The sequence below is a fragment of the Miniopterus natalensis genome, chromosome 5 (genome assembly GCF_054644295.1).
Source record: "Miniopterus natalensis isolate mMinNat1 chromosome 5, mMinNat1.hap1, whole genome shotgun sequence".
NCBI classification, from domain to species: Eukaryota; Metazoa; Chordata; class Mammalia; order Chiroptera; family Miniopteridae; genus Miniopterus; species Miniopterus natalensis.
In genome coordinates, this window is record NC_142085.1 from 26,273,393 (window position 1) to 26,301,354 (window position 27,962).

General features: G+C 36.8%; 1 protein-coding gene across 2 annotated transcripts in view; it reads left to right on the forward strand.

Moving 5' to 3' along the window:
* Positions 1–27,962, forward strand: part of PRIM2 (DNA primase subunit 2) — a 235,589-nt gene that overhangs the window by 28,880 nt on the left and 178,747 nt on the right. For both annotated transcript variants that reach the window (XM_016197235.2, XM_016197234.2), the window contains exons 6-7: positions 15,456–15,545; positions 17,919–18,056. In XM_016197235.2, coding sequence (XP_016052721.2) covers positions 15,456–15,545; positions 17,919–18,056 — 228 coding nt within the window. The remainder of the gene's footprint in view (positions 1–15,455; positions 15,546–17,918; positions 18,057–27,962) is intronic.

Consider the following 27,962-nt stretch of genomic DNA (forward strand, 5'->3'; position numbering starts at 1 on the left):
GAGCCTGAAGGGTAACAGCACTTAATTTGCTGAACTGTTCATGTGCTCTTCTGGAGGTACCATGTCAGGGAAAACTGTTTTTATTAAAGGTACTGCTATTCTTACACCCACCAGGCACGAGTGTGTTATCTGGAATTTCCTGGTGTTTCTTTTCCGTCTTTCTTAATTGCTTATCTTTTTCTTCCATTTGTATCACAGTGTCTTAATTCTAGGATTATTTTACTTCTGCTTGTTGGTCAAATCTTTTAATCACTTCATTACTGGTCTTTAATTACTACCAGAATTGAACGTCCCTCTACAGACATGACTTTTTATGACTTCTTGTGAATGATCGGTTTCTATCATTTGATGACATACTTTACTGCATGCTCTCATTGTAAATTTTTAGTCTTTTGGAGCTTCATTGTACAGAATATTTATTTTTTCTTCTCTTTTTCTGAATTTTTATTTCTTCAGTTTGAATATTGTCACTTTTCATAGTTTGTATATTCCAGTTTCTAAACATTTTGCCAGGTATGTGGTAAGAGCTGGGAATAGAAAAGGTCGTATAGCACAGTAATCTGTGCTTAGGTTCATATAGTGAGGGAGATATACATATAAATGCTTATAGTATGGAACATAAGTACTATGTAAATTCTGTATACTGTGTGTTCAAACAGAGGAGAGGGAATAACCATTATTGAGGGGATCTGGGGAAGCCTGGCAGAGATGATGTGTAAGCTCCATAGACACTTTCCAGGAGAAACGTGTGGAGGGCTTTTCAGATGTAGGAAGAATGTGCAAAGTCATGCAGGTAAAAGTCACGGTGAGCTATGGCCTGTGCACAGAGACTGGTATGTAATTAGGGGATAAAGTATTTTGGGGATGAAAATCGAAATTAGGAAGATTTAAAAGGCCTGGGTTGTAAAGGGACTTTGACCCAGAGAACCTTTATAGCAGAGATAAAGGAGTGGCTGAGCACAAACGGTGAGGAGGTGTGATTGACAGACTGTGTGTCTGGGGTGCGCCTGGTGGTTGTGAACTGTGCTGTGACAGTGGGATAGGCAGAGTGTGCCAGGGACCATGAGATGAGTCCCTGGATTGTCCATATGGACATGGCAATCACCCGACATTGGTGAGAAGGTGGATGCTATGATGTTGACAGGGTTTGGATTTGGACTGCGTCTGGCCCAGTTTTAGCATTGAAAGTCCTGAGAAAACCCTCTATCCTGGGGAAACTGGGATGGTTGGTCACTCTAGTGGGGTGCCAGAGGGACTGGATGGATTTGAGGCACTGAAAGGCGAGAGCAATCATGGTATGGGGTGGGGCTGGCCAGAGTGGAAGGAAAAAGGGAGGACCATGTTTATGGTAATATATGAGGCAGTGGTGCTCCCAGGAGAGCTGAGGAGCAGGGTGGGTCCTGGTTAGTAGAGCACCGAGTGGAGATGTTGGCAGTGAGTCCAGCACAGGGAATGTGCAGCTGGGTTAGGTGGTAGGTGGGGTCTGGGCTGAGTTAAAAGAATGGCTAAGGAGTGGAGCTAGGTCTCTGGGAGGCTCTATATTTTGGGCACTGAGAGCGAGGATGAGAGATATAGACAGAAATAATTGAACAAAACACTCATTGAGAATTTTTTTTTTTTTAATCTTTATTGATTTCAGAGAGAGGAAAGGAGAGGGAGAGAGAGATAGAAACATCAATGATGGGAGAGCCATTGATCGGCTGCCTCCTACACGCCCCCTCCTGGGGATCGAGCCCGAAACCCGGGCATGTGCCCTGACGGGGAATCGAACCCCAGTCTCCTGGATCCTAGGTTGATGCTCAACTGCTGAGCCACACCCGCCTGGGCTCATTGAGAATTTTGGTATAAAGTTACTTCAGTCCTCACTGAGGGGGAGGAAGAGGAGGGAGAAAAAGGAGAGGGAGACATCGGTTAGCTGGAAGTGACTTACTTTCATCTTCTGTGTCCCACGTGGCCTCCTAGGTGTCCAGTCTCTGGGGTGGCATCAGGCTGTTCTCAGTCAGTCTTCATGTTTAATGCTGTGAATGCTGCTGGGCATCCTGCGTATAGCTGTTCTCTAAGCCTCAGCAGAAGTCACTGCCATGGCTGGGCCATTGGGGACTTTCGGCTCAGATTACCACTCTTGTTTGAGCAGTCTCTCAGCTGGGCTCTGAAGTTAGGTTCCAGGGAGGTCACCTTGCCTCCTCTCCCACTATATGAGTGAGCTTCCCCTCCTCCTGCTCATCTGTGACTTGTAATCGAGGCTGAACACTAGGCCTGGTGGACATTAAGGCTCGCTCAGAGCTGTTGCTTTCCTTCAGTAGCATGCTGGAAACCAGGCCTTTCCCTTTTGTGAGTGGATTAACTTGTCTTCTTTTATAAGCTTTTGCTGTGGTTAAATAATACAGTTAATTTATAGATTAGCATCTTAGCTTTTGTTTGTATTACCTGCTGGTGCTTTGCCTGGTTAATAAAGAGTGCTGAAGAAATGTTTGTTGAATGGGGTGGGCTGTGATGGAATGTGTATCTGATGTGTCCTGTCAGATTGTAACGTTTCTAACATGTATCTGGTCCTGTCATGCCCAGCTTGGGAATTACTGCTGTTTTGATTTATTTTGGAGACTTTTAAGAACTGTTGTGTAAATTAACCATTTTTAAAAAAAAGAGATTTGTTTTCTTGCAGAAGAGAAGAAACGTGCTTGACTATAAGTAATTAATCTTTCCCTTTAGTGTAATTTTTAATATATTTCAAATGTGGCTGTGCTGTTTAAAAAAAACAGTAATAAAGTAATCAGATGATTGCTTTTACATTGATCAGCTTGGCGCAGTTACTGAGACATCAACACACTAATTAGAATATCAGGATATTAAATTACTGTTCGTTTTCTAACTTTTAATGTTGTGGATGATTATAAATGATAAAAGAAATTTGTGAGGTAACATTCTATCCTGTCAATTTTGGTTGATTAACAGTCACAAAGTGGTAATTATTTCCTGTTTTTCTATTTTTCCCAAAGATTTACCAATTATTAATAATTATTAACAATTCAATTGAAATATTTTCCTCCTATATATGGCTGTTTTGTACTTTTAAATGAAGAAGGTATGTTGAAAGCATTGGATTATAAATAGAAAATTGTTTTCAACTTACTTTTATTTTAGGTTGATTGTGTTCTGGTTATTAATTACCATGTAGCAACTACTCTCAAACTAAAAGAATAATTCTAAAACCTAACATCAAAAATTAAAGCCAAAACCTAACCTTAAAATTTCAAGCAATAACCATTTTATTATATCTCACAATTTTGAGGGTTGGGATTCAGACTGGGCTTAATTGGGCAATTCTGCATGTGGTGTCCCGTGAGGTTACTTGGTTGGCAGCCAGTCTGGCCTAGGATGTATAAGACAGCTCTATTCCCATGCCTGGTGCCAAGGGAGGACTTCTAGAAGGCTGGACTCTGCTGGGATCCTCTCCATGTGATCCATGAACTGGGGGGTTGAACAACTTCTTTGAACTGACCCAGGGCTCCAAGAGAACAAGGCAGAAGCTTTCCTTCCTCTCAAAGACTAGGCCTGGGACTGGCATGGCGTCACTTGTTCCATGTTGTTGGTGAAAGTAGTCATAGGCCAGCCCAGATCAAAGGGAGGGCAACTAGATCTCAGCTCTCACTGGGTGGAGTACCAAAGAATTTGCAGCCATCTTCAGTCTCCATAGACTAATGATTAGGTCAGTAATTGTGAAGCATGATATGCAGCAGGTCCTCAAATAACATCGTTTCATTCACCGTCATTTTTTTATAATGTTGATGAGATTCTGTAGGAACTTAATTCTAGTTTATATCAATTAGTCTTTGGTAAAATTGATTTCATTATACATTGTACTTTGATTGTAAGAATGTTGCAATGATAATCTATCTTGATTTATTATTTTGAACATCCCCCTAAAGATCAGTTTTATGTTAGTTTAATCAAATTAGTAGTTTTAACTAATAAAAGATTAGATGCACGAAACATTTTACTTTATTCCTAGGAAAAAGCCTGGAAAACAGAAGCTAATCAAAATGTACAGTGTTGGTAGTAATAATAAATATTTACTATTTATTAAGGGCATGCTATTTGTTATGCCTGTTCTATATTTTATTTAAAAGCTACATGAAGTAAGTGTTATTTTCTTCATTTTAGTGGAGAAAGATAGGTATGAAGAGGTTAATTAACTTGTTTAAGATTTGAACTTAAGTTTCTGCAATTACAAGAACTAGATACTTTCCACTCTATTGCTTTGCTTTTAGAATTGTTCCACAATAATTGCTTTTACTTTCGTACATGAGATCCTTTGTTAGTAGAAGCAGGAAACCATTTAAGTTTGTCTTGCTCTTTTAGAGGATGAGTATTTTCAAGATGTGCAGTAGGTAACCTCATTAAGGGAGTCTGAGAAAATGAAATATGCTTATATTTTTCCCAGTAGTTTTTAGCCAGGAAGCAGAAGAAAATACTCAAGATTATTTTACAAATTTGAAATAATTAAGCCAATAGCAGTTTACACCAATTAATAAAGTTTCAGACAATTATCGTACATTTTTCAGTGAGAATTCTCTTTCACAATTTAAATTTTGATTATAACTAAATAGATAAATGAAGATTTAGAATATGTGTGACAAATGGATGAATTTTTTTTATTTATTGATTTTTTTTTTTTTTTTTAAAGAGAGAGGAAGGGGGGTAGAGAAAGAGGGAGAAACACCGATTTGTGGTTCCACTTATTTGTGTATTCACTGTTTGCTTCTTGTATGTCCCCTGACCAGAGATGAAACCAGCAACCTTGGCATATCAGGACGACGCTCTAACCAACTGAGCTACCTGACCAGGGCCATGGATAAACTTTTTAATGCACCAAGGAAAGACAGAATATTACTGAAAGGCTAGAATGCAGTAAATGACAATTTTAGATAGCAGACTGTGATTTGGGATGTACCTGGTTACTTTGGATGAAGGTTTAGAAACACATTGGTTTCCATAGAATTTTATTCATTATTTCTAATCTAAGCAAGACTAGATAAGTCTTTATTTTTTTTTTGCGGGGGGAAGGTATGTTTCAATGAAAGAAAATCTTATTACATTCTTTAATAATCTACCCTAGTTTGTATTCAAGGTCTTGAGATTTTTTTGAGTCTTGACTGTATTTCTAAGGCAGAAGACTTTTGAACAAGTCACGTCTCTGGTAACAAATGTAATCTGTTGTATGACAGTTGAACTGATGTGTGCTTCCTCTGCTTCCCTTACATTTACTTTGTAAGCAGTTAATTGCTTATAAAAACCTGTAGTGTTAATACAAATATTTAAATTGATTTTAGGGAAAGGAGAGAGATTATATTACCCTAGAAGTATTAGCCTTACTTATATATGTTGCCTTGTGATTTGTTTAGTTAGAACCCCCAATATTATGACAAACATCTATATGTTCAAAGGTACCGATTTCTTTTTTAAAAAATATATCTTTATTGATTTTAGAGAGAGGAAGGGAGAGGGAGAGAGATAGAAACATAAGTGATGAGAGTGTCGTTGATTAGCTTCCTCCTGCACGTCCCCCACTGGGGATCAATCCCCCAACCCAGGTATGTGCCCTGACTGGGAATCGAACCTCGAGCTCCTGGGTCCTAGGTAGATGCTCAACCACCGAGCCACACCAGCAGGGCTAAAGGTACCTATTTCTTTATTGCTGTAATAAGTGATTATAAAAGGGCCAAGGTTGGTTAACACACTTGGTCTCTACTTAAGTCTTTCAGATTCAGTCAAAACTGGGCAAAAATGGTACATTCAGCCCGGCCTGCATAGCTCAGAGGTTGAGCATCTGCCTAGGATCCAGGAGATCCCAGTTCGATTCCCGGTCAGGGCTCATGCCCGGGTTGGGGGCTCGATCCCCAGTGGGGGGCATGCAGGAGGCATCTGATCAATGATGACTCTCTCATCATTGAAGTTTCTGTCTCTCTCCCTCTCCCTTCTTCTCTCTGAAATCCATAAAGATATATTTAAAAAAAAATATGGTACATGCAATCAATTATGATTATCCTTATTAATGGTAGGGAGAACAGGTGTCTACATTAAGACGTTATTTAATTTCAAATAAGTGTCCATTGAACACATTTGAAATGTATTTTTATATTTAAATTGGAAATTTACTTAAAAATAATGAAAAGACCATCATGAAGATGTGAAATTTCTTTTTCTCCTTTTACTGTATTTCCCTTATCTGTTTCTTGTTCATTGCTGTTTCAGAATCACAGTGTGGCTCAAAAAGTGGTCTAAGACAAGACTACCTTCTCTCAGATATTATCTGCAGTGTGTATTTTGTTGTATATTTGAGTTTTGAAGGATTTCTCTTATGGAATGGGAAATAAAAGGTAAATTGTCAAGTAGAGAAGTTACTCTCATCAACAGATTATATAAACAAAGCAAATACTAAAGCTTTAATAATCTGGTGTGAGCTCTTAGAGAAATATTTGCTATTGCTAAACCATAATTTAAACACTCTAGAGTGTTGATTATATGTAGTATGTGCTTGACATTCTTTCATATTTTTACCTATGAGACTTCTCATGACATCTAGTTATGTTACATTTTTAGTTTCTTATTTTTATTCTGTTCTTTACCAAAAAGGGACTGAAGTGACAATGTTCAATTGATGACTTTCTCTTGCATTGATTTTTATGTTACATGTTTGTTCAACTCTCTTGCAAAGTGTTATCACTTTGTTTATTGGAGATTACATGGCCTTGTGGGTTGGAAATTTGGTTTCTAAGTCCTACCAATTAACCATAAAACTAAGATAATATCTACCGTGTAGGGTTGTTGGTAGAATTAATTGAAATGGTATAAATAAAATGGTTAGCATATTAACTAGCAGATGCTATGCATGGACTTCAACTTTCATTGACTTTTGAACAATCTACAGATTGACACACCGAAACTACCTCCTCTGTGCTGTATTTCAGCTCTCATATAACCAGTGAGCAGATGTTTTGAGCCATCACACAGTAGTGAGGTAGCTATCAGCCAGCTAGTGACTCTGTTTCAGTTTGCTGCTATCGTCTTTGTGGTATTGTTTGTGCAATTACGTAAGTATCTTGTAGAGGTTTTCCTGAATGTGTCCTTTAGAAATGGGCCACAGAAGGGCAGGGATGGAGTGATAGTGAGTTGAATAGGCAGTGCTTTGGGCACAGCCTTACTTCAGCCAGAGTATTTTCTTTTTTTCTAATTTCTGCGATATAATATCCTTCCAGGCAAGATTTCCTTTGAAGAAAGATTTTTATTCCTAAAAATACTTTTGAAAATCAGTTTTCTATTGTATTTCTACATTTTATGGAAAAACAGAAAGAAATGCTTAACTAATACTGGTAGTAAGAAACTAAGTTTTTGACTCAGTAGATTTGGATAAATGTGGAATCACTAAGCATGAAAAAAGTGAAGATTCTACAATGTCACCCTAATACTTTTGGACTTAAGCTAGTCAACAGTATCTTTGATTTTGAAGTAAATGAACAAATGAAAAGGATATGCAAGAAAGCAGTGAACACTTAGAAATCGAAATAAGAAAATACCACTTATAACAACACCCAGAACATGAAATATCTAAGGGATACATTTAATAAAATATGTACAAGTATAAAGAAGATAATAGAAATTATTTGTAATCCCTTTACCCAGAGTTAGTTACATCTTTGCATAAACTTATAGAAAACACATGCTTGAAATCTCTTAAAAGATGAATTTTACTTTGCCTTTACCTAACTATTAATTTACTGTCACCTAGGAGTATTTCACAGGTATCTTTCTATGACAGTAATCATAAATTTCCATAATTTAAAAAGATTTTTACTGACTGCATGATATTTTATTATAAAACAATTCATTTACTTTAAAAAAACTTTTTAACCTTTTAAACACTAAGAAGTATAAACATATCCAGAAAAGTACATAAAACAGAAACATAGTTTAGTAGGTTATTATTAAGTGACCATTAGTCTGTCATTTCATGTGAGGAATAAAGCATTGCTGTTTGACCCTTGAAATGCCTCCCTCTGCACCTTTTCAACCAGTCTTTTCCTCTCTCCTAGAAGAAACCACTAGTCTGACTTTATGGTAACCACTTCCTTTTGTCCTTTGAGTTGACCATCTGAGCATTCATCCCTAAACCATGTAGTTTTCCGTATTGAAACCTTTATATAAATGGAATAATTGAGTATGTTTTATTCTGTTCCTGGATTGTTATGCTTAGTACATATTTTAGATTATGCATGTTGTGTGAAGTTGTATTATTTTTGTTGCTACGCCATACTCTACACTGAATATACCACACCTTTATTCACTCTGCCTTTGGTATATGTATGAGTTTCCAATTTTTGGCTATTATGAGTAATGTTGTTTTATGCTTATATGAATAATGCTTGTCCATGTTTACTTGTTTCTATAGTATTGGTCTGAGAACTGGAACATTTCCTCGCTTGGAAACTTGTTAGAAATGCCGATTTTTGGGATCCACCACAAACTTAGGAATCAGAAACTCTAGGGGTGGTGCCCACTAATTTGTGTTTTTAACAAGCCTTCTAGGAGATTCTTACAGATGGTAAAATTTGAAATCCATTGCTCTTGGGGAAAGGTTAGCAAATATGGCCCATGGGCCAAATCCTGGCTGATGCCTGTTTTTGTATGTACTGTGAACTAAGACTGGTTTTTACATTTTTATTTTATTTGTTATTTTACTTGTTATTCATTTTATTTTTTATCCCTTCCTTACATTTTTAAATAGTTGAAAAAATTAGAAGAATAGCATTTCTTGGCACAGGAAAAATTATTCGAAGTATAAATTCCCGAGTCCATAAATAAAGTTTTATTTTAACACAGCTGTGTCCATTTGTTTACATAGGCTGTTTTCTTGCTGCAACATAAAACTGTACTTTTTGACAGAGACCTTGGCTTGCAAACCCTAAATATTAACTATTTGCCCTTGTCTAGAAAAAGTTTGCTTGTCTGCTTTGGTGTATGTACTGAGAAGTAAAATTGCCAGTTTATGGGGTATATTTACCTTCAAATCTTGAGATAATACCAAATTTTCTAACAGTTACATTGTCAGTAGGTTATGAGAGTTCCCATTGCACTACATTCTTACCTGTATTTTTCAGCTTAATTTTAGTTGTCCCATCAGGACTATAGTAGTATCTTTATTGTGTTATTTTGCTTCCAAAATTGTGAAAAACTTCAAGAATACAGAAAACTGGCAAGAGTCTTATAGTGAATATCCATATTCCCCACCTAGATTTTACAGTTCATTTTACTATGCTTGTTTTTATCAACTGTTATCCATTCCTCTATCCACCCACCTGTCCATTTCAAAATAAGTTGCAGACGTCAGAACACTTTCCACCAAATACCACAGCCTGTGTATCATTAACTAGAGTTCAGTGTTCACCATTCTCTTTTTATTTAAGGTAACATTTACATGCATTGAAATGCACAGATCTTAAGCATACCTAATTCATGAGTTCTGACAAATGCATAAACTTGTGTAATTTAAACTTATCAAAAGACACAGCACATTACATTGTGAACATTTCTTCATGCTGCTGCATCTCAGTAAATCTTTTCTTGGCCCTCTAAGAGGCAACTGCTACTGAAATCTTTTTCTACCATATTAGTTTCACCTGTTCACTAAAGCTTCATATAAATGGGGTCACATAAGCCTTTTTGTGGCCATATGCTTTCATTTTTCTTGGGTATATACTTAGGAGTGGGATTGCTGAATCATAGGGGCAGATATTTTTAGTCTTATAAGCAACTGCCAGATCTTTGTCCCAAGTGGCTGTACCATTTGCATTGCCACCAACAAATACAGTTCTAGTTCTACACCCTCACCAACATTTCTCCCCCATTTTTAATATTAACCATTCTAATGGCTGTGTAGTGTTATATCATTGAGGTTTTCACTGATTTTAGTTTGCATTTACCTGGTGATTAAGGAGATTGAGCATCTTTTCATATATTTATTGGCCCTTTGAATTTTATTGTTTTGTAAAGTGCTTGTTCAGGTTTTTTGCATATTTTTCTTGGATTGACTGTCTTGGCTATTCTTGACCCTTTGCATATCTATGTACATTTTAGAGCCAACTTGTAAATGTTCTCACACACAGACACAGACATACATAAAAGCTACTGTGATTTTGTTTGAGAATGTGTTGGATCTATAGATCAATTTGAGGAGAATTGGTACATTTATAGTAAATCCTCTGGTGCATGTTTATGGGATATCTGTTACTTAGGTTTTCACCTGTTTCCCTCAGTAAGGTTACAGTTTCTTTGTGGAGGCCTCCTTCATCTTTTGCTAGATTTATTGCTAGGTACTTAATAGTATTAATTCGGTTGTAAATGGTACCTTTTAAAAAATTGTATTATTGAACTTGGCTGCTGGCATATGAAATACGAATGGTTTTTCTATATTTGACTTTATATCCAGAAACCTTGATTAATTACGTCAACAGGTATAAGAGTTTATCTGTGTTTTCTTCCGGCTTTTCTAAGGATATTAATCATTTAGTCTGCGAATATTGACACTTTTGTTTCTTTTTCAATCCTTATACTTATTTTTTGGTGTTCCCTATCTGGTTCTCATTCATGGAGTTTTGTTCCCTGTGTGCTTCATCTTTGTGTACTGGAGATGGTATTTGGAAAGTTATTTGGAAGGCTACATTGAGGCCTAGGAGGATTATATCTTTCTCCATATTCGAGTTATTTGTTTCTTTCATGGGTCTGGGGGCACTGATAGTCCAGGATAACTTTGATTAAATCCATAATCTGAGGTCCCTGGCCCACTAGATAATTGGGAACTGGACTGTAGATCCATGTGATAAACTTCTGGTTCACCTCCACCTAAGTCCTTCTGAGTCCTAGAGAGTAGGGGATAGTTTACTCACTTTGGCAGAGTCTCTTTAAAGCTGCTTTCCTAGAATCAGCAAATATAAAAGTGGACTTTAAAATGACAGGCCTTGATTGTTGGCCTGGCAATTCCTAGGTAACCTATGATGCAGATGGATTGGTCTAAATTATCTAGTCCTCATTAACTGAAACTTGGTGTTTCTTTACAATTCCATTGAGTTTTTAATTCCTGTTCCGGAGGTTTTTTTGTGTTTCTAGAAGTTCTTTGTTTTCTTTCATTTCCTTCCTTTCTTTCTCAAATAACTTTGTATAGTTTTCCCGCTCATACAGCTGTCATCACACTTGTCTTTTTTTTCTTTACACACCTGTATGCTCTGAGTATATTTTTTTGTTTTTGCTCATGAAGTGATATTTTATGGTGTGTCTTGTTATATAAAATGCAATGTGCTTGACATAGTATTTGAAAATATATTTGTAGGAATCCTTTGAGGCATGCTGTGGATGTACTTTCCTCCAGAGAGGATCTGAGTTTTCTTCTGCCAGGTAGCTAGCTGGGCATTTGAACCAGGGACCACCTTAAAACCAGTTCAAGGCTTGTGTTTCTTCTAATGACCCCAGGCGTTTGATCAGGAGGGTCTCCAATGAAGTGAAATTAGATACCCTACTTCATGTGGGCATGACTTTGTATATTAGTCTGTGCTGTAAAGAAGATGCTTTTAAAATTTTTATCAGTGTCTTTTCTTTGATTTCTGTGAGAGGTTGATCTGAAGAATATAGCCTGCTTTACTGACACTTCAATGCCTACCGCAGTTTATTTAACCAAATTACCTGTTGTTGGTCATTTAGATTATTTATTTATTTATTTATTTATTTATTTATTTATTTATTTATTATTTTTTAACTTTATTTTTGTTTAAAATATTACAGATGTCTCTTTTTCTCCTCAATGACCCGTTCCACCCCGTCCTACCCCCCTTCCCAGTCCCTCTCCCTACCATTGTCCGTGTTCTTGGGTTGTGCATATATGCATATAAATTCTTTGGTTACTCTCTCCCCCTCCACCCACCCGCCCTCCTCCATCCCTCTGACATTCATCAGTCTCATCTATGCTTCCATGTCATTGAATCTATTCTGTTCATCAGTTTATTAAGCTCTTTAGATTCCACTTATAAGTGAGATCATGTGATGTTTGTCTTTCGCTGCCTGGCTTATTTCACTTAGTATAATTTTCTTTAGGTCTGTCCATACTGTCCCAAAGGGTACGAGATTCCTCTTCCTTACAGCTGCGTAGTATCCCATGGTGTAAATGTCCCACAGCTTTTTTATCCACTCATCTACTGATGGGCACTTGGGCTGTTTCCAGATCTTAGCTATTGTAAACTGTGCTGCTATGAACATAGGGGTGCATAAGTTCTTTCTGATCAATGTTTCAGGATTCTTAGGATAGATTTTCTTCTTTTAATAAATAACATTCTGATGTAGAAAAATTGTTTCTCTTTGTGTATTTGTTCTGTTGTTTACTTAAGATTAATCCTAGAAGTAAAGCTGTTAGGGTCTGCATGTTTTAATGCTTTTAAAAAAATATATATCTTTATTGATGTCAGAGAGAGGAAGTGGGGGGAGAGAGATAGAAAACATCAATGATGAGTCATTGATCGGCTACCTCCTGCACGTCCCCTACTGGGGATCGAGGCCGCAACCTGGGCATGTGTCCTGACCAGGAATTGAACTGTGATCTTCTGGATCCTAGGTCGATTCTCAACTGCTGAGCCACGCCCGGCCGGGCTGTTTTTTGATATGTTTTGTCAAAGTGCCCTCTGGAAAGATGGTTCCAACACTGTATATCCTAAATTTTCCCAACTTTTGCCATTTTTAAAGGTAGAAAACAATATGACATTATTATTTTAATTTACCTGTATTATTTTCACTTACATGAATAGTGGCTGTATTTTATTTTATTTATTTTAAATTTTATTTATATATTTATTTATTTTAATGCTTCTTTATTGTTGAGACCATTACAGATGTCCCCCTTTTATCCCCACCAATCCCTTCCACCCCACATCCATCCCACCCCCAGGCCCTCCCCACACCAATGTCCACATCCACGGGCCATGCCCATAAACATACAATTTCTCTGATTAATCTTTCCCCACCCAAATCCCCTCCCCGCCTTCCCTCTGAGATCCCTCAGTTTGTTACAAGCTTCTATGTTACTGGATCCACTTTGTTCATCAGTTTATTTTGTATTATATTCCACATGTAAGCGAGATCATTTGGTACTTGTCCTTCTTCACCTGACTCATTTCACTTAACATAATACTCTCTAGTTCACTCCATGCTGTGCCAAAGGCCAAAAGGCCCTTCCTTTTCACAGCCGCATAGTACTCCATGGTATAAATGTGCCACAGCTTTTTTATCCACTCATCTACTGATGCACACTTGGGCCGTTTCCAAATTTTAGCTATTGTGAATTGTGCTGCTATGAACATAGGGGTGCATAAGTTCTTTGTGATTGGTGTTTGGGGTTCCTTAGGATATATTCCTAAAAGTGGGATCACTGGGTCAAGTGGCAGATCAATTTTTTTAATCTTTTGAGGAAACTCTATACTGCTTTCCATAGTGGTTGCACCAGTCTGCATTCCCACCAGCAGTGTACTAGGGCCCCCTTTTCTTCACACCCTTGCCAGCACTTGTAGTTCATTGACTTATTGATGGCAGCCATTCTGACAGGAGTGAAGTTGATACCTCATTGTGGTTTTAATTTGCATCTCTCTGATGACTAGTGACATTGAGCATTTTTTCATATGTCTCTTAGCCATCTGTATGTCCTCTTTGGAGAAGTGTCTATTTAGGTCCATTGCCCATTTTTTAATTGGATTGTTTGTCTTCCTTTTATTAAGTTGTATAAGTTCCTTATATATTTTGGATATTAACCCTTTATCTGATGTGTCATTGGCAAATATGTTCTCCCATACAGTGGGCTCCCTTTTTGTTTTGTTGATGGTTTCCTTTGCTGTGCAGAAGCTTTTTATTTTGATGCAGTCCCATTTATTTATTTTCTCCTTAGTTTCTCTTGCCCTAGGAGATGTATCAGCAAACCTATTGCTATGAGATATGTCTGAGATTTTACTGCCTATGTTTTCCTCTAGGATCTTTATGGTTTCATGACTTAATTTAAGTCTTTTATCCATTTTGAATTTACTTTTGTGTATGGTGTAAGTTGGTGGTCCAGTTTCATTTTTTTGCATGTATCTCTCCGATTTTTCCAACACCATTTATTGAAAAGACTGTCTTTACTCCATTGTATGTTCTTGCCTCCTTTGTCAAATATTAATTGACCATAATGGCATGGGTCAATTTCTGGGTTTTCTGTTCTGTTCCACTGATCAATATGTCTGTTCTTGTGCCAGTACCAGGCTGTTTTGATTACAGTGGCTTTGTAGTATAACTTGATATTTGGTATTGTGATCCCTTCAACTTTGTTTTCTCAAGATTGCTGTGGCTATTTGGGTTGTTTTTTGGTTCCAGATAAATTTTCGAAGTGTTTGTTCTAGATCTGTGAAATATGCTGTTGGTATTTTAATAGGGATTGCATTGAATTTATAGATTGCTTTGGGTAATATGGACATTTTAATGATGTTAATTCTTCCAATCCATGAACATGGTATATTTTTCCATTTGTTTATATCTTCCTCTATTTCTTTTTTCAGTGTCCTGTAGTTTTCTGAGTAAAGGTCTTTTACATCTTTGGTTAAGTTTATTCCTAGGTATCTTATTTTTTTAGTTGCAATGGTAAATGGAATTGTTGTTTAGCTTCTGTTTCTGAGAGTTCATTATTTGTGTATACATTTTTGTATTTTACTTTTGGGTTACTAGTACTTATGTACTACTTCCAAGGGGCTTATTGAGAGTAACTCAGATGTCAAATGATGTAAATATTTTCCTCAGTTTGTCATTTATATTTCATCTTAATTTACAGATCTTTTATTTTTCTATAAAGCAGTTTATAATTTTTATCTAGTTAGACCTATCAATCTTTTCTATTTAAAGCCATAATTAGTGTGAGATAATATATTTATAGTTGTTTGTAGCAAAACTAGTATTTTAAGTTTGGAGTTGTTTTATGTGTCTAGAAAATTGAGAAGTAGTTTAATCACTCTTAACTACTAATAAGTATTTTAATAAATTAATGTAACTCTTGAATTCAGATAATGCTTATTTTTAGTCTACATTAACCTGAGCTTTTATTATAATTTCTTTCCTTTTATAGTATAATACTTTCTGTTTTTCTGCTGTTGTTCTTTTGGTATATGTTGTCAGAAATCATCAGAGTAGAAATTTGAAAGTATATTGAATTGAAATTTTAAAAAAATATTTGGCTTTATTAACAACAGTAATGATTTAATAATCATTTTAGGATTGATTTGAAATATCAGTGTTTAAAAAATTTTATAAAAATACAGAATGTTCACCAGAACAGGAAAGTATTGTATTGAAACTGAGTGAAGACTTTTACTTTCTTAAGCGATATAAAATATATTTTCTTTTAGATAAGTAATGAAGAGAAGAATCTCAGAGAACAGGAGATTATTGCTTCATCTCCGCATTTAAATGAGAGTCTGTTGGAGTCAGTTTATAAGGTATGTAAACTTTAAAATACTTTCTGGGTTTTGTTAAATATATCACATTGAGCTTTATATACGTATTTATTTAATCCATTTCTATAACCTGTTGTCCCTCTCTTGCGATATTTCTTCTTCACCCCACTAAGAGTGTGCCAGCGTTCCGTGTTGGGCTGTCCTCGTATACAGACAACCCTCCTAGCCCTGCCTGGGCTCTGACCCCCTATTGCCAGCCATTCTCTAAAAGGTGTTCTCTGCTCACAATGTTTAGGCTTTTATACTGTGTGCTGGGCTGCCCCCTGCAAAGATACTCCCATTACTCCCTTGTCTGGGTCACTACTCTGCATGGAGGTCTTCCTTGCCATTGTTGGGCTCTGACACCACTCTTAGATTATCTCCTCATGTGAACATGGTCTCATTCCACTTGGGCTCTCACAGTTGCTGTCCTGTGGCAACACCTTCTTTAACCTATCCAGGTTCCAGCATTTTGCATGGGCTGCCTCTGCTGCTCTCTGTCCCTTCTCACATTTAGATTTTCTTATTGTAAATTACATTGCGATGCTTTGCTTGAATCTATTAAATGGTTTTTGGACTAAATAGTTTCAGAAGGGAAAGAGGGGAGAGCTGAAATTCATTTTAAAATTTTACAGCTGTGCCCAGTTGGAGTGGCTCAGCGGATGAGCATCTACCTATGATCTAGGAGATCGTGGTTCTATTCCTGGTCAGGGCACATGCTGGGGTAGTGGGCGGGGGTCGTGCAGGAGGCAGCCAATCAGTGACTCTCTAATCATTGATGTTTCTATCTGTCTCTCTCCCTCTCCCTTCCTCTCTTTCAAATCAATAAAGACTTATTTAAAAAAATAAAAAATAAAATTTGACAGCAACAAACTTCCAGTTTCCTTAGAAAAGAATATACTTACCATTATTGGTAAGTGCTGGTAGTTTAAAATCCTGTCTCCACATTAGCTCCCCTTACTGACTTCCCTGTTCCTACCAATTAGGCCATCATTCAATCAGCCTTCCAGACATAGAGTTTGTGAATCAATATTTATCCCTCCCACATCACACATTTCCCATTACTCTGCCTTCATGTTATCTTTTGCTTCGCTTAGGCATTTTTATTTCCATCATGACCACACTAATAAGCTAGAAACATGGACTGTTAGAGCTAAGGAACCCCTAAAGTTCATTTAGATGATCCCTTCCTGCCCTGTCCTGGTTTTATAGGACTGACCACTGAGGTTTAGAAGCATTCATTAAATGTACCAAAGTCAGAAATCTAGTGAGTATCAGAGCTTGGACTAAAGCTCAGGTTTCCAAAGTTCTGTCTCCTTTTCTTGCCTGAATTATTGAAATAAAGCCTCTTACCTCCTCCTCTGATGTGTCCTGTGTGAGTTACGTGTTTGGTGCAGTGCCACACACAACTACCCTGGAGAACTGTTTGACTTTTCATGTGTGTCTGTCTTCTTTTCTCAACTAAGTGATGATCTACTTCAGGACAAGGACTGTGTTGTACTCACAGAATCTGTAAATTAATGAAAACCCCTCTGTGTTAAAAATCACATGATCTGTTTATTGCGTGATGTCATTTGGATATATGGAAGATTGATGGGCATTATATTTAACCCTTTTCCTAAAACTTGGGCGAATAGGCAATTTGGGGATCCTTTTTTTTTTTTTAACCTCATTTTTAAAAAGGAGAAAAACTTGGAGAGTAAAGATGATTTTCACATTTCACTAATATATTCTGATGATACCTTAAAATTTTAGTATCTTTCATAGGACTTTAAAAATGTATGCAGAGTAGTATTTAAAAAAAAATTTTACTGGCAGATACTTATTTTTAATAGCAAAACTGAGTGCTTATTATTATTTTCATTTCTTATTGCTGAGATTAGCTTTTGCAGTACATTTCTCTAGAGCAAGATGGAAACACAGACGAAGAAATTTGTATTACTTCACGTGTTGGTAATTTTCAGCCCTGAACATATTGTGTACACATTAGGATTCTACTTGATGCAGAATAAAATGTGCAGTATATCATGAGAGGAATCCAGTATGCCTAGAGGGCTTGAGTTGGGAGTTTGAAATCCTGGGGACTATAATTTGTGAATTCATGAATTAAGTAAAAATAAAGCATTCCAGCTTGACTTTTTTTTTTCTTCCCAAAACATCTACTCTGAAACAAACACATTTTTGGACTGCCATTTCTTCCTTATGCTAATTGTTTAGTTTTAAGGAGTGTATACTGATCTTTTCCTTCCTCTGATCTACTGGGATTAATGAATTTCTCATAGCAAGAATTTTATTCAGACTTGGTACATGCGAAGACTTAGAAGGATTTCAAAATGACAGGTACTGCTTATTCTCTCTGTTTCACTTTGAATTCAGATCCCTTTTGCTGACGCTCTGGACTTATTCCGAGGAAGGAGAGTCTATTTGGAAGATGGCTTTGCATATGTACCACTTAAGGACATCGTGGCAATCATTCTGAATGAATTTAGAACCAAACTGTCCAAGGCTTTGGCAGTAAGTATTTCTCTTTATTATTATATTTCCATATTCACTTTATTTCCATAGATTCACATTTTCCGTTATGCAGTGGAACCTCAATTCTCGAACTTAATTTGTCCTGGAAGGCTGTTCGAGAGGGAATTTGTTCAAAAACAGAAGCATTTTTTTCCTATTAAAGTAATGTAAGTTGAATTAATCTGTTCCAGACTCCCAAATGATTCCCTTTTGAATGAAGGGTTTAAACCTTTCTTATATACAGTATATGTCTAATGTAATGTTTAATCTATAAATAAACACTTCTTTTCCTAAATTTATCGTACCACCCCCTACTAGCCTTAAAGGAATCACTTTCAGTACTCCTTTCAGGGTATCTTTCAGAAGGTCAGTATGCATCATCTTCACTTTTTCACAAATCATTGCTTCGGAAATGCTGTCACCCCCTAACTGCTTTTCGTTTATCCACATTAACAATTTTTCTACCTATTCAGTTGCCTATGATTGTTTGTTTTGTGAGCACTGTCACATTCTTAGCAACATGCTCTAGCACTCATAATAGCCTCTTTATGTTTTAAAATTGTGCTAATTGTCCATTTTGCCAGCAACAAAAGCAAAAAAAAAAATCATGAAAAGCATTCATAGCACAGCTTCCTGAGATGTTAACAACTGGAGGTTTAGCAGTAAACTCCTGCATTCTCTCCTTTGTTTGTGGCCTGAGAGACACTTTTTGTCATGTTGAGGTATCAGCATGAAAGGGCTGTCAGGTCAAGAACCAAAATTTTGTTCAACAACCCAGACATTTTTTCTGTGAACAACTTGGTTGAGAACCAAATTGCTCAAGATGGGAGATGTTTGAGAACTGGGGTTTGACTGTATACTCTTGATAGTTTTGTTCTTTACTACTTAAGCAATAAATTAATTTTCGTAATGATATTCAAACTGCATATGATATATTGGTAATTCTAGAACTGCTAGGTTTTTATTTGCTTTTACCCATGTTAGTTTTCTTATTTTCCTTTCTCTTAGTAACGGTAATGGAGAGGTGATCAATTTTGTGAGTGGCCTCTGTGGGTTTTTCAAGGTTGTGTCTCTCTTCTTGGAGATGGATCTTATATAAGGGCCTCCACATTCGAGTGGCATTTGGTGGATGTAACTCTTATTTTTTTATTTTTATTTTTTTTAATATATCTTTATTGATTTCAGAGAGAGGAAGGGAGAGGGAGAGAGAGAGATAGAAACATCAATGATGAGAGATTCATTGATAGGCTACAGCCTGCAACGTGGGCATGTGCCCTGACCGGGAATTGAACCCCGATCTCCTGGATCCTAGGTTGATGCTCAACCGCTGAGCCACACCTGGCTGGGCTAGATTTTTGTTCTGAATTCGTATTTTGTGTCAGTGGAGGGCAATGCGGAAGAAAGCCTTTATATTAAGTACTAAAACAGTGATATGATAGTGCTGCAGTAAACAGCCCACTGCTGGGTGAAATTGGTGCTAGCTATTTTGAATAAGTAACATAGAGATTTGTTGAAAGTGTATACTTAAGTGTAACACCTTAAAAACAGACACATTTTGCAGTGTTCCCTTTTAATCCCAGTCTACTTCTTTTTATACTTTTGGGTACTTAATGCAGAAGAGAACTGCAAAGTCATGTGATACTCTTTTAAAGCTATACTAATTATAGTACAAGCATAGGGCAACTTTTCCTTTTGAGTTAAAAATTGTAACTAGTGTAAATAATTTTTATTACTGGCTCTCCTGGGTTAACTAATATGTATAATTCAGCTATATTAGCATTTGGGAAGACTAAAATGGTAACTCTGGTTTTATTTAATAAGGCAGTCTATGAAAATATCTAGCATAATAGGTGTTTAATAACTTAGTATTCTTCCTCCTTCCTTAATTCTATGGTGTGTTTTTTTTTTTTTTTTTAAATTTTTAATCCTCAGCAGTGTTGATTTTTTCTGTAGTTTCTTTACTTAACTTTTGACTTACCCTGGACCATAATCTATCTATAGGTAAAGGTAGTATCTTTCAAGCTGTCAGTCTCTGTAGGAGACACACATTTGCCTACTGGTTGGTTAGTCTCCTTGTTTTATTCTTATTTGTTTTGTTCACCCATTTTGTCTGCTGACATTTGGACAGCACTTCTTTATGTAAAATAGCCATATACTTTTTAGGACACTGGGTATCCTTAGCTCGCATTCGCTAAATGCCGATGGTGGCCCCCAGTCCCTGTGACAACCAAATGTATCACCTTGTATTTCAGAAAGCTTCTGGAGTGTTGGGAATCATCCTTGGGCTGGTCACAGTGGTTTCTTCCTCCTTTCCAAATTGTTGGCCTATGCATGTGATATAATGTAATTCTGGATGAAAATGTGAGAAGTTGTTTGGGGGCTTCTGAAAAAAGCTTTCCTTGCTAATAAAAATGGGCACACGTATAATTGCTATTCAATTTATGTTCCTAACAATCTGATATACAAAGAAGGATATGTGGCAGATTTTTGCAAATTTTTTTTCTCTGTTTTTGGGCAGAAGATGGAGGATCTAAATATACTGAGATTAAAGACAAAATTCTATGAGCTCCTAAATTAGTAATAAATTTATTTTTTTTAGCAAATTACACTTAAGCTTTCTGCCTCCCTTCTGCTCATTCTTTCCCCCTTCCAACATATTATAAGAAATTTTAAAATAATTTTTAGAATTTTGAAGTAATCACAGACTTACAGAAAAGTTGCAAGTAAAAACGATAGTTTTTTTCTTAAATCATTTGAGAATAAGTTCCCAACCTTATGCCTCTTCACTCTCAATATTTTAGTGTATAATACTGGGAAGCAAAGATATCCTCCCCCATAACCACAATTCAACTGTCAAAATAAGGAAAGAAAAATCAGTACATAACTGCCATCTAATCTTCAGACTCCTCTCACGTTTCACCAGCTGTCTCAATCATGTCCTGTATTTTTGTCCTAAATCAAATGTGTTATTTAGTTATTGTCTTTTTAGTCTCTTTTAATCTGGAGTGGGTTCTTAGTTTTACCTTGACGTTCATGACTTTGTTACTTTTGAAGATTCTAGGCCAAGTTACTTTATAGAATAGCTCTCAGTGTGGGTTTGATATTTTTGAACTTTTATTTTTTTTAATTTTAATTTTTTAAAAAATATATCTTTATTGATTTCAGCGAGAAGAAGGGAGAGGGGGAGAGAGAAAGAGAAACATCAATGATGAGAGAGTCGTTGATCGGCTGCCTCCTGCACATCCCTTACTGGGGATCGAGCCCCCAACCCCGGCATGTGCCTTGACCAGGAATCGAACCTCGAGCTCCTGGATCCTAGGCCGATGCTCAACCGCTGAGCCATGCCTGGCCAGGTGTTTTTTCACTTTTAGATGTAAGTAATACATCTTGAGCAGGAATATCATAGAAGTGAGTGTATATTCTTATCATTGCATCCTACCAGGTGACACATGATTTTGATTCATCCCAATTCTGATTGACTTTATTTAACAGTTTACTTACCTATTCTGTTGTTGACGTGCATTTGGGTTTTGTTTTCTTTCTTTGGTTGTTCCTAACCCTGCTGCTCTGAACATTCAAGGACCTCTTTGGCAAGCACATTTCTATTGGTTCTATGCCCAGGATTGGAACTGTAGGGTGTGGGGTAGTCCACCTTCTGCTTTAGTGGATTCAGACTTACTGACTTGTCCTGATTGCCAGGGCTTGTGGAGAGTCTGGCTTCAGCATCTTTGGGTTTGATAGAAGAGGGACAGTGACTTGCTGCTCCAGGCAGTGCTTGGCGTTCTCCTGGACAGTCAGGGCCAAGTCTGGTTGAGAGGTTGTCCTGAGAACCCTTTGCCTTATCATTCAGGAGAGCAGATGGAGTGCGTTTTTTGTGATCCTGTCCTGACAGCTATGGGAGGGAGCCGGAAGAAAGGGTGGGAATTTCTTTTAGGGTTCAAAATCTAAACCTGTTGCTATAGTCTCTATATTACTGTCCTTTCCCCTGAGGGAGATTTTGACCTTGGAGTATGTAATTGAAAACTTTCAGCCTTAGGAATGGAAATATTGTAGGATGAGAAAAATTTCCCTAAAGATGAAAAAAAAAAGGTATTTTAATTAGTGCTAGAAGGTGAAATAAATGGGGCTGGGGGAAGTCTAAGTTGATAAAAGAGTTTTATCCCAGGCAACATCTGAAAGCTTGCTCTTAACCTGTGATCACGGGCTTTTTATGACAATGTAACCAGTCTGGCTTTTGAACATGCTCTGATGGATGTAAAAGATGGACGTTACCATCTCATTTGATAAGAACTCTTTTCTCACTGTATTGCTCTTTTGAGACTTAGCTGTGGCCCCACTTCTCCGGGAAGCCTTCTCTAAGCCTCAAGATTGTGTTAAGTATGTCTCCTTTGTGCTCCCACTACCAAACTATGATGAAATTATTCCAATTATGTGTTTCTTTCCTCAACAAAAATATAAGCGTTTTGAGAGTAAGGGCTCTGTCTTAATTAAAATTTTCTATCTAGGGGCAGTGCTCAGTAAAATTTTGTTGAACCAATAGGTACCGAATAATAACTTCTGCTTGTCCGTAGTTTACTGTTTATGCATTGGCTCCTCACCACGAGCCTCTGGGATGGAGATTACAGTCTGCATTATACAGATGAGGAAGATGCAGCTCCGAGAGGCTAAGTAATTTATCCAAGGTTATTGCTGGAGCAATAACTGAATATCAGGTGTTCTAATTGTCATTCTTAGGATCTTTTCATTGTAACTGTTCCTTTGTAAGAAGTTGTATTATCAGGGGATTTGCTCTGAGAAAATATTGGAAGGTCAATTACATTAGGGTCCAGTTACAGAGCAGGCTAAAAGGGTGAATTTGGAGCTGAGATGCAATAAATTGATAACCAGTTATGGAAAAGAATAAGGGAAAGATATATTTCTTTGCTTCATATAACAGTTTTAGAGGCTTTGGCCAGTTCTTTCAGTTATGGCTTATTTTGCCAATAACTTTTTATTTGTTCACCCATGTATTGTTTTGGGTACTAGGGACACAGTGTTTAACAAGAAAGATGAACTTTCTCATTTTTATAAAGTTTATATTCTAGTGGGAGATAGGAAATTACTAAAGAAATCAACAATAACAATATTGCATATGGTATGAGGGAGCCAGCTAAACATATACAGAGGAAAGTGCATTCCAGGCAGGGAAAGTCACCAATGCAAAGACCCCAAGGAGGGAATCTTGGTATTTTACAGAATTGAAAAGGCCAGTGCAGCTGAAGTGCAGTGAGGTAGCAGAGTGGTATGAGATGAGACTACAATGGCTAGATGCAGGACTTTGAATAAACTAGGGTAAAGGGTTTGATTTTTAGCCTAATGTAGTTGAAAATCATTAGATGGTTGTGAATAAGGGAGTGATAAGATCTGATTTATATTTTAAATAGATTACTGTGGCTGCTGCTTGAAAACCACTGTAAGAGGGTATGGAAAGAATGGAAGGAAGACTAGTTTGGAAGTTTGTTACATTAATTTAGGCGGTGGCTTGAAATACGGTGGTTTTTAAGGTAACAAATGAGAGAAACCAATAGATTTCAAAGTTTTTGAAGTACTGTTGACATGACAGACTGGGTATGGAGCCTGCAACTGGGATATGTGCCCTTGACTGGAATCAAACCCAGGACCCTTTAGTCCATAGGCTGACACTCTAACCACTGAGCAATATTGGCTAGGGCTATTCTAAACGTTTTACACGAATTAACACATTTAATCTTCCTAGTAACCCTATCTGGTGGGTACCATTTTTACCCTCCAAGGCTTATAGTATCTCCACAGGTAGTGAGCAGCGGAAGCAGGATTTGGATCTGTGCAATCTATGCAATCATGAGTCTGTATTCAGAACCCTGTATTAACACTACCTAGATTTTGGCCTCAATAACTAATTAGGGATGATACCTTTCACCAGGATGCTGAAGACAGAGAGAAGTACATAAAATGAAGTCAGGAGTTCTATTTTGACCATATTAAGTGGGAGGTGCTTATTAATCATCAAATGGAGATAGCAAGTTCCGAGTTAGATTTAGAAATTTTAATTTCTAGGCAGGAGAACGTGAAGTCATGAGACTAAGATGTCACATGGGAAGAGTGTGGTATATCATTGGAAAAAAGAGAAGGGCCTGCAGCTGAGCTGGAACTTTCACAGCCCTCCACTGTGTCATGAAGCAGCGGAACAGCTTTCTTAAAATAAAAAAATGGACAGCTTCTTAAATTGTAGCTGAGTTTCTTTAAGGCAGATTCTCTTTTTTCTCATGTAGTGTGACTGATTTCACTGTCTGTTTCTGAGACTCATTCTTAAAAGGCTCTGGTAAAACTTTAAAAACCAGACTTTCAGAAAATATATTTATACATTTTAATTTAGACATAGAAAGAAGTCCTTTGAGAAGTTTCCAAGGAAATAATTTGCAGGCAAGTAAGCAGCTCTCAGAGTCTCAGAGAAAAGTAAGGATTTTCTTTTTTTAAAAAGATTTCCTTTGTCACATTTTTGGAATCCTAGTTGAGTCTATGGCTCACCAAATGTCTGTTGCTCTGGAAAAATGTTCTTTGTAGGCACTTGATCAAGTAATTTTTATTTATAAAGAGCTTGGAATCCTCTTAAAGCTCTTACCCTCTTTTTAAAAACATTGTTCAGTTTAATTCCTTAAGCTGCAGTTAAATATAATTATTTTTCTTTAATAGTTATTTTGGAATCATATAGGAATTTTATTTGTCTTATTTGTGTCAACCCCATGTTGATTTCCATGGGTTTTAGATAGATTAATATGCCTTTTCTAATGTTGCTTCCTGATTATTTAGTGCTATTTTGAAGTGGTTGCAATGAACCAAATATTGCTGCAGCTAATCCATCAATGTTTTCATTTATTTTTTTAATTTTTAAAATTTTCCACCTTCTTTCTTTTTTTTTTTTAAATATATCTTTATTGATTTCAGAGAGAGGAAAGGAGAGGGAGAGAGAGAGATAGAAACATCAATGATGAGAGAGTCGTTGATCGAGCCCACAACTCGGGCATGTGCCCTGACCGGGAATCAAACCTTGATCGCCTGGATCCTAGGTCGACACTCAACCGCTGAACCACGCCTAGCCGGGCCACCTTATTTCTTTTGCCATGGTACCAATCTGTAGGAAACAAACCATTGTAGCTGAAAGCGAGAAATAAATAAATAAATAAATAAATTTTGGGGGAAAAGATAAACATGCTGTTTCTACTTCAAGACATGTTTGTTGACTGAGGATGCTAAGCTGAACTTGATCATTTCAAGTTTGTGAGGTATTGGTTTGTTAAGCCCTTTATAATGTGCAGTTGATAATTTGTTGTCCATTCAACAAATGTGTTTTAAAGTATATGTCAGGTTTACTGCACAGTGCCTATAGGAAATGGGGAGTTTATGAAACAGGACTCCGACCTCAAGAACCCTCTCGTGTAGTAGGGAGAACTAAGATGTACATAAAGGACTCGGTGACTGGGTAGAAAGTGGGTGGGTCCTGAGAATTGTATCACCTGAGCTCAGGGAATTTAGAGAGAGAGTTGACATTGGTTTTAAATGACTTGGCTCTAGGGAGACAGTTTTCAGAGAGCAGTAGAGTTAAATGGTACAGCTAAATGGTTAGGTGCCAGAAAGCATGGACTATTGCAGAGGTGTTTCAGCAATAGGTATGTGAGACAGAGCTGTTTGGAAGAGAAAGTGATTTTGGTATTGGGCCTGTGGAGTTTATTGGATCAGTAGGACATCCTGGTAAATTTGGGTTGAAACTCAGAAGAATGCTTAGAGATTAAGAGATAGGTTTTGGAGTTACCCACATAGTTGTGAAATTTGAAGCTAAACTAGGAGGTGCAATTTCTAACTAAAGAATAAAAAGAGAAGACGACCAAATACCAAACTGAATATTTTAAGGTTGGATGTGGGATCAGGCGGACACAATGAGGTGTATGCCACAAAGGAACTGGTTATTATAAGTGAGGCTTGGCGTCTTTCTCCATATGTATTTTATTTTAGAAGATGAGGCTTTTGGCACCATTCACAGAATAGGATTGAATAAAAGTTATTTTCTTGTTTTAGTGAGATATTCTAGGTTTTTGATAGAACAAGTTTCATTCACTGAAAAAAATCAATAATGTATATGAAATTCTGTAGTGCTGTATATATTTTAGGTGTTGATTTGAAGGAGCTAGTTTATGTGGAGGATATTTTAAGAGGTTTTCAGTTTTCCTTTTATTTCTTCCGATAGTGCTTAGTGCAGTTCTGCATTTTGTGTTTATGGAAATTATTGGTGGCAAGAATTTTAATGATTCACTTATTTCAATTTCTTTGCTTTTTTAGTTGCCAGTGAATGTTAGCACATAGAGTATTTTTAGAGCATGAAAGGATTTTAGAGTTGTGTTAATCATTTGTGTATTATCTTGCCCTTTTTTTGGAAACTGGAATGCAAACTTTAGGTTTATAGATATCAGTGGACATGCTGGTTGTCTTATTATGTATAGTAGTGCTTATTAGCTTTCTCTTATAAGGGGTGCTCAATAAAACTTACCGGTTAGGCCTCTTCATTTGCCCTTGAAAGCGTAGCCCCAGATAGGTTGAACGGCTTACCAAAACTCAAGCTGCTAATTAGTGAAGGACCTGGGTCTTGCATAACTCCTTATGTTCAATGCTGTTCTGACTACAGTAGTTTGTTATCTCTCCCCAGGCCCAAATACCTCTGCCCCTCTACTGCTTTCTCTGATTCACCCTCCCTGTAGTGGTGTTTCATTGCATTTTTAAATGTAGGATTCTCCAGGGTGGAGATTGTACCATATTTAGCTTCATTATCTCTGACACCTTTGCCTAGTGCCTTGTGAGGAGTAGGTGCTCAGAATCTGATGAATTTCCTGTGAGAGCAGCATGGTTGTATTTTCCATATGAGAAAACTAAAGTTAAATGGGGTTGCACTTCAGTGTACTGTCATGAAGGAGTGAGGTACCTGATAATGTGTGCAAAGTGCTGTACCTGCAGAATATTCCTGAAATCTCAATTGCAAATGTTTATGATCTCAAAATACTTCTGAAAAATTACTATAGTTATCTGCAGTAGTTAAAATTATTATTCTTTTGACAGTTTATCTCTGGGGTATGTAAGATGTGAGTTTGATACTTTGTTTAAAAACTTGGGATGAAGCATAAAGCAGGTTTAAACTCTAGCTACTTTGGAAATAACAGCTTCATTCTTCATGGTTGAAATAACTCCCCACAGGAATTCTTAGGTTACTATTTTTATGATCACGTTTGTGTCCTCTGCATACACACCCCCACTCACAGAAAAGATAAGATTCATCCACACTCTGGTATAAATACACCCATTTCTCAGATCATTTATCATATTTAAGAATTATAATGACCTGTTTCAAAGCTTCAGCCTAGATTGGCTAGAAAATACTTAGTATTTTTACACATTATTTATAGTTTTTTTCCACTGAGCTGCACTGCTTTCATTGAGACCCAGATCTCAATACACTAAAACACAGATTTTTATTCCTATTACTTACTTGTGATGAGAAAATATCAGCAGATTCAGTTGCTAGGAAACACCTGAATACTGAAAACTGGTTTTTTTTGGTACTTGTAAATTTAATTCTTTGACAGTTCTACTCTCATAGAGCAAAAATTTATTCAGTTACTACAAAGAAAGATGCATCACCTGTTAGTTTTCCAATTTAAAAATTTTGCACAGTGGGATTTAGGAATACGGAAAATGTTACAAGATTGATTAAGTGTTGCAAGTGTAATTTTTATCAGTGACCAGACATTGAAAAGTAATGATTATGTATATGTCTTTGAGTTTGTTTTCTTAAAGTTTTCCGATTCATCATTAATGAGAAAAAGAATGAGAAAGACACACACA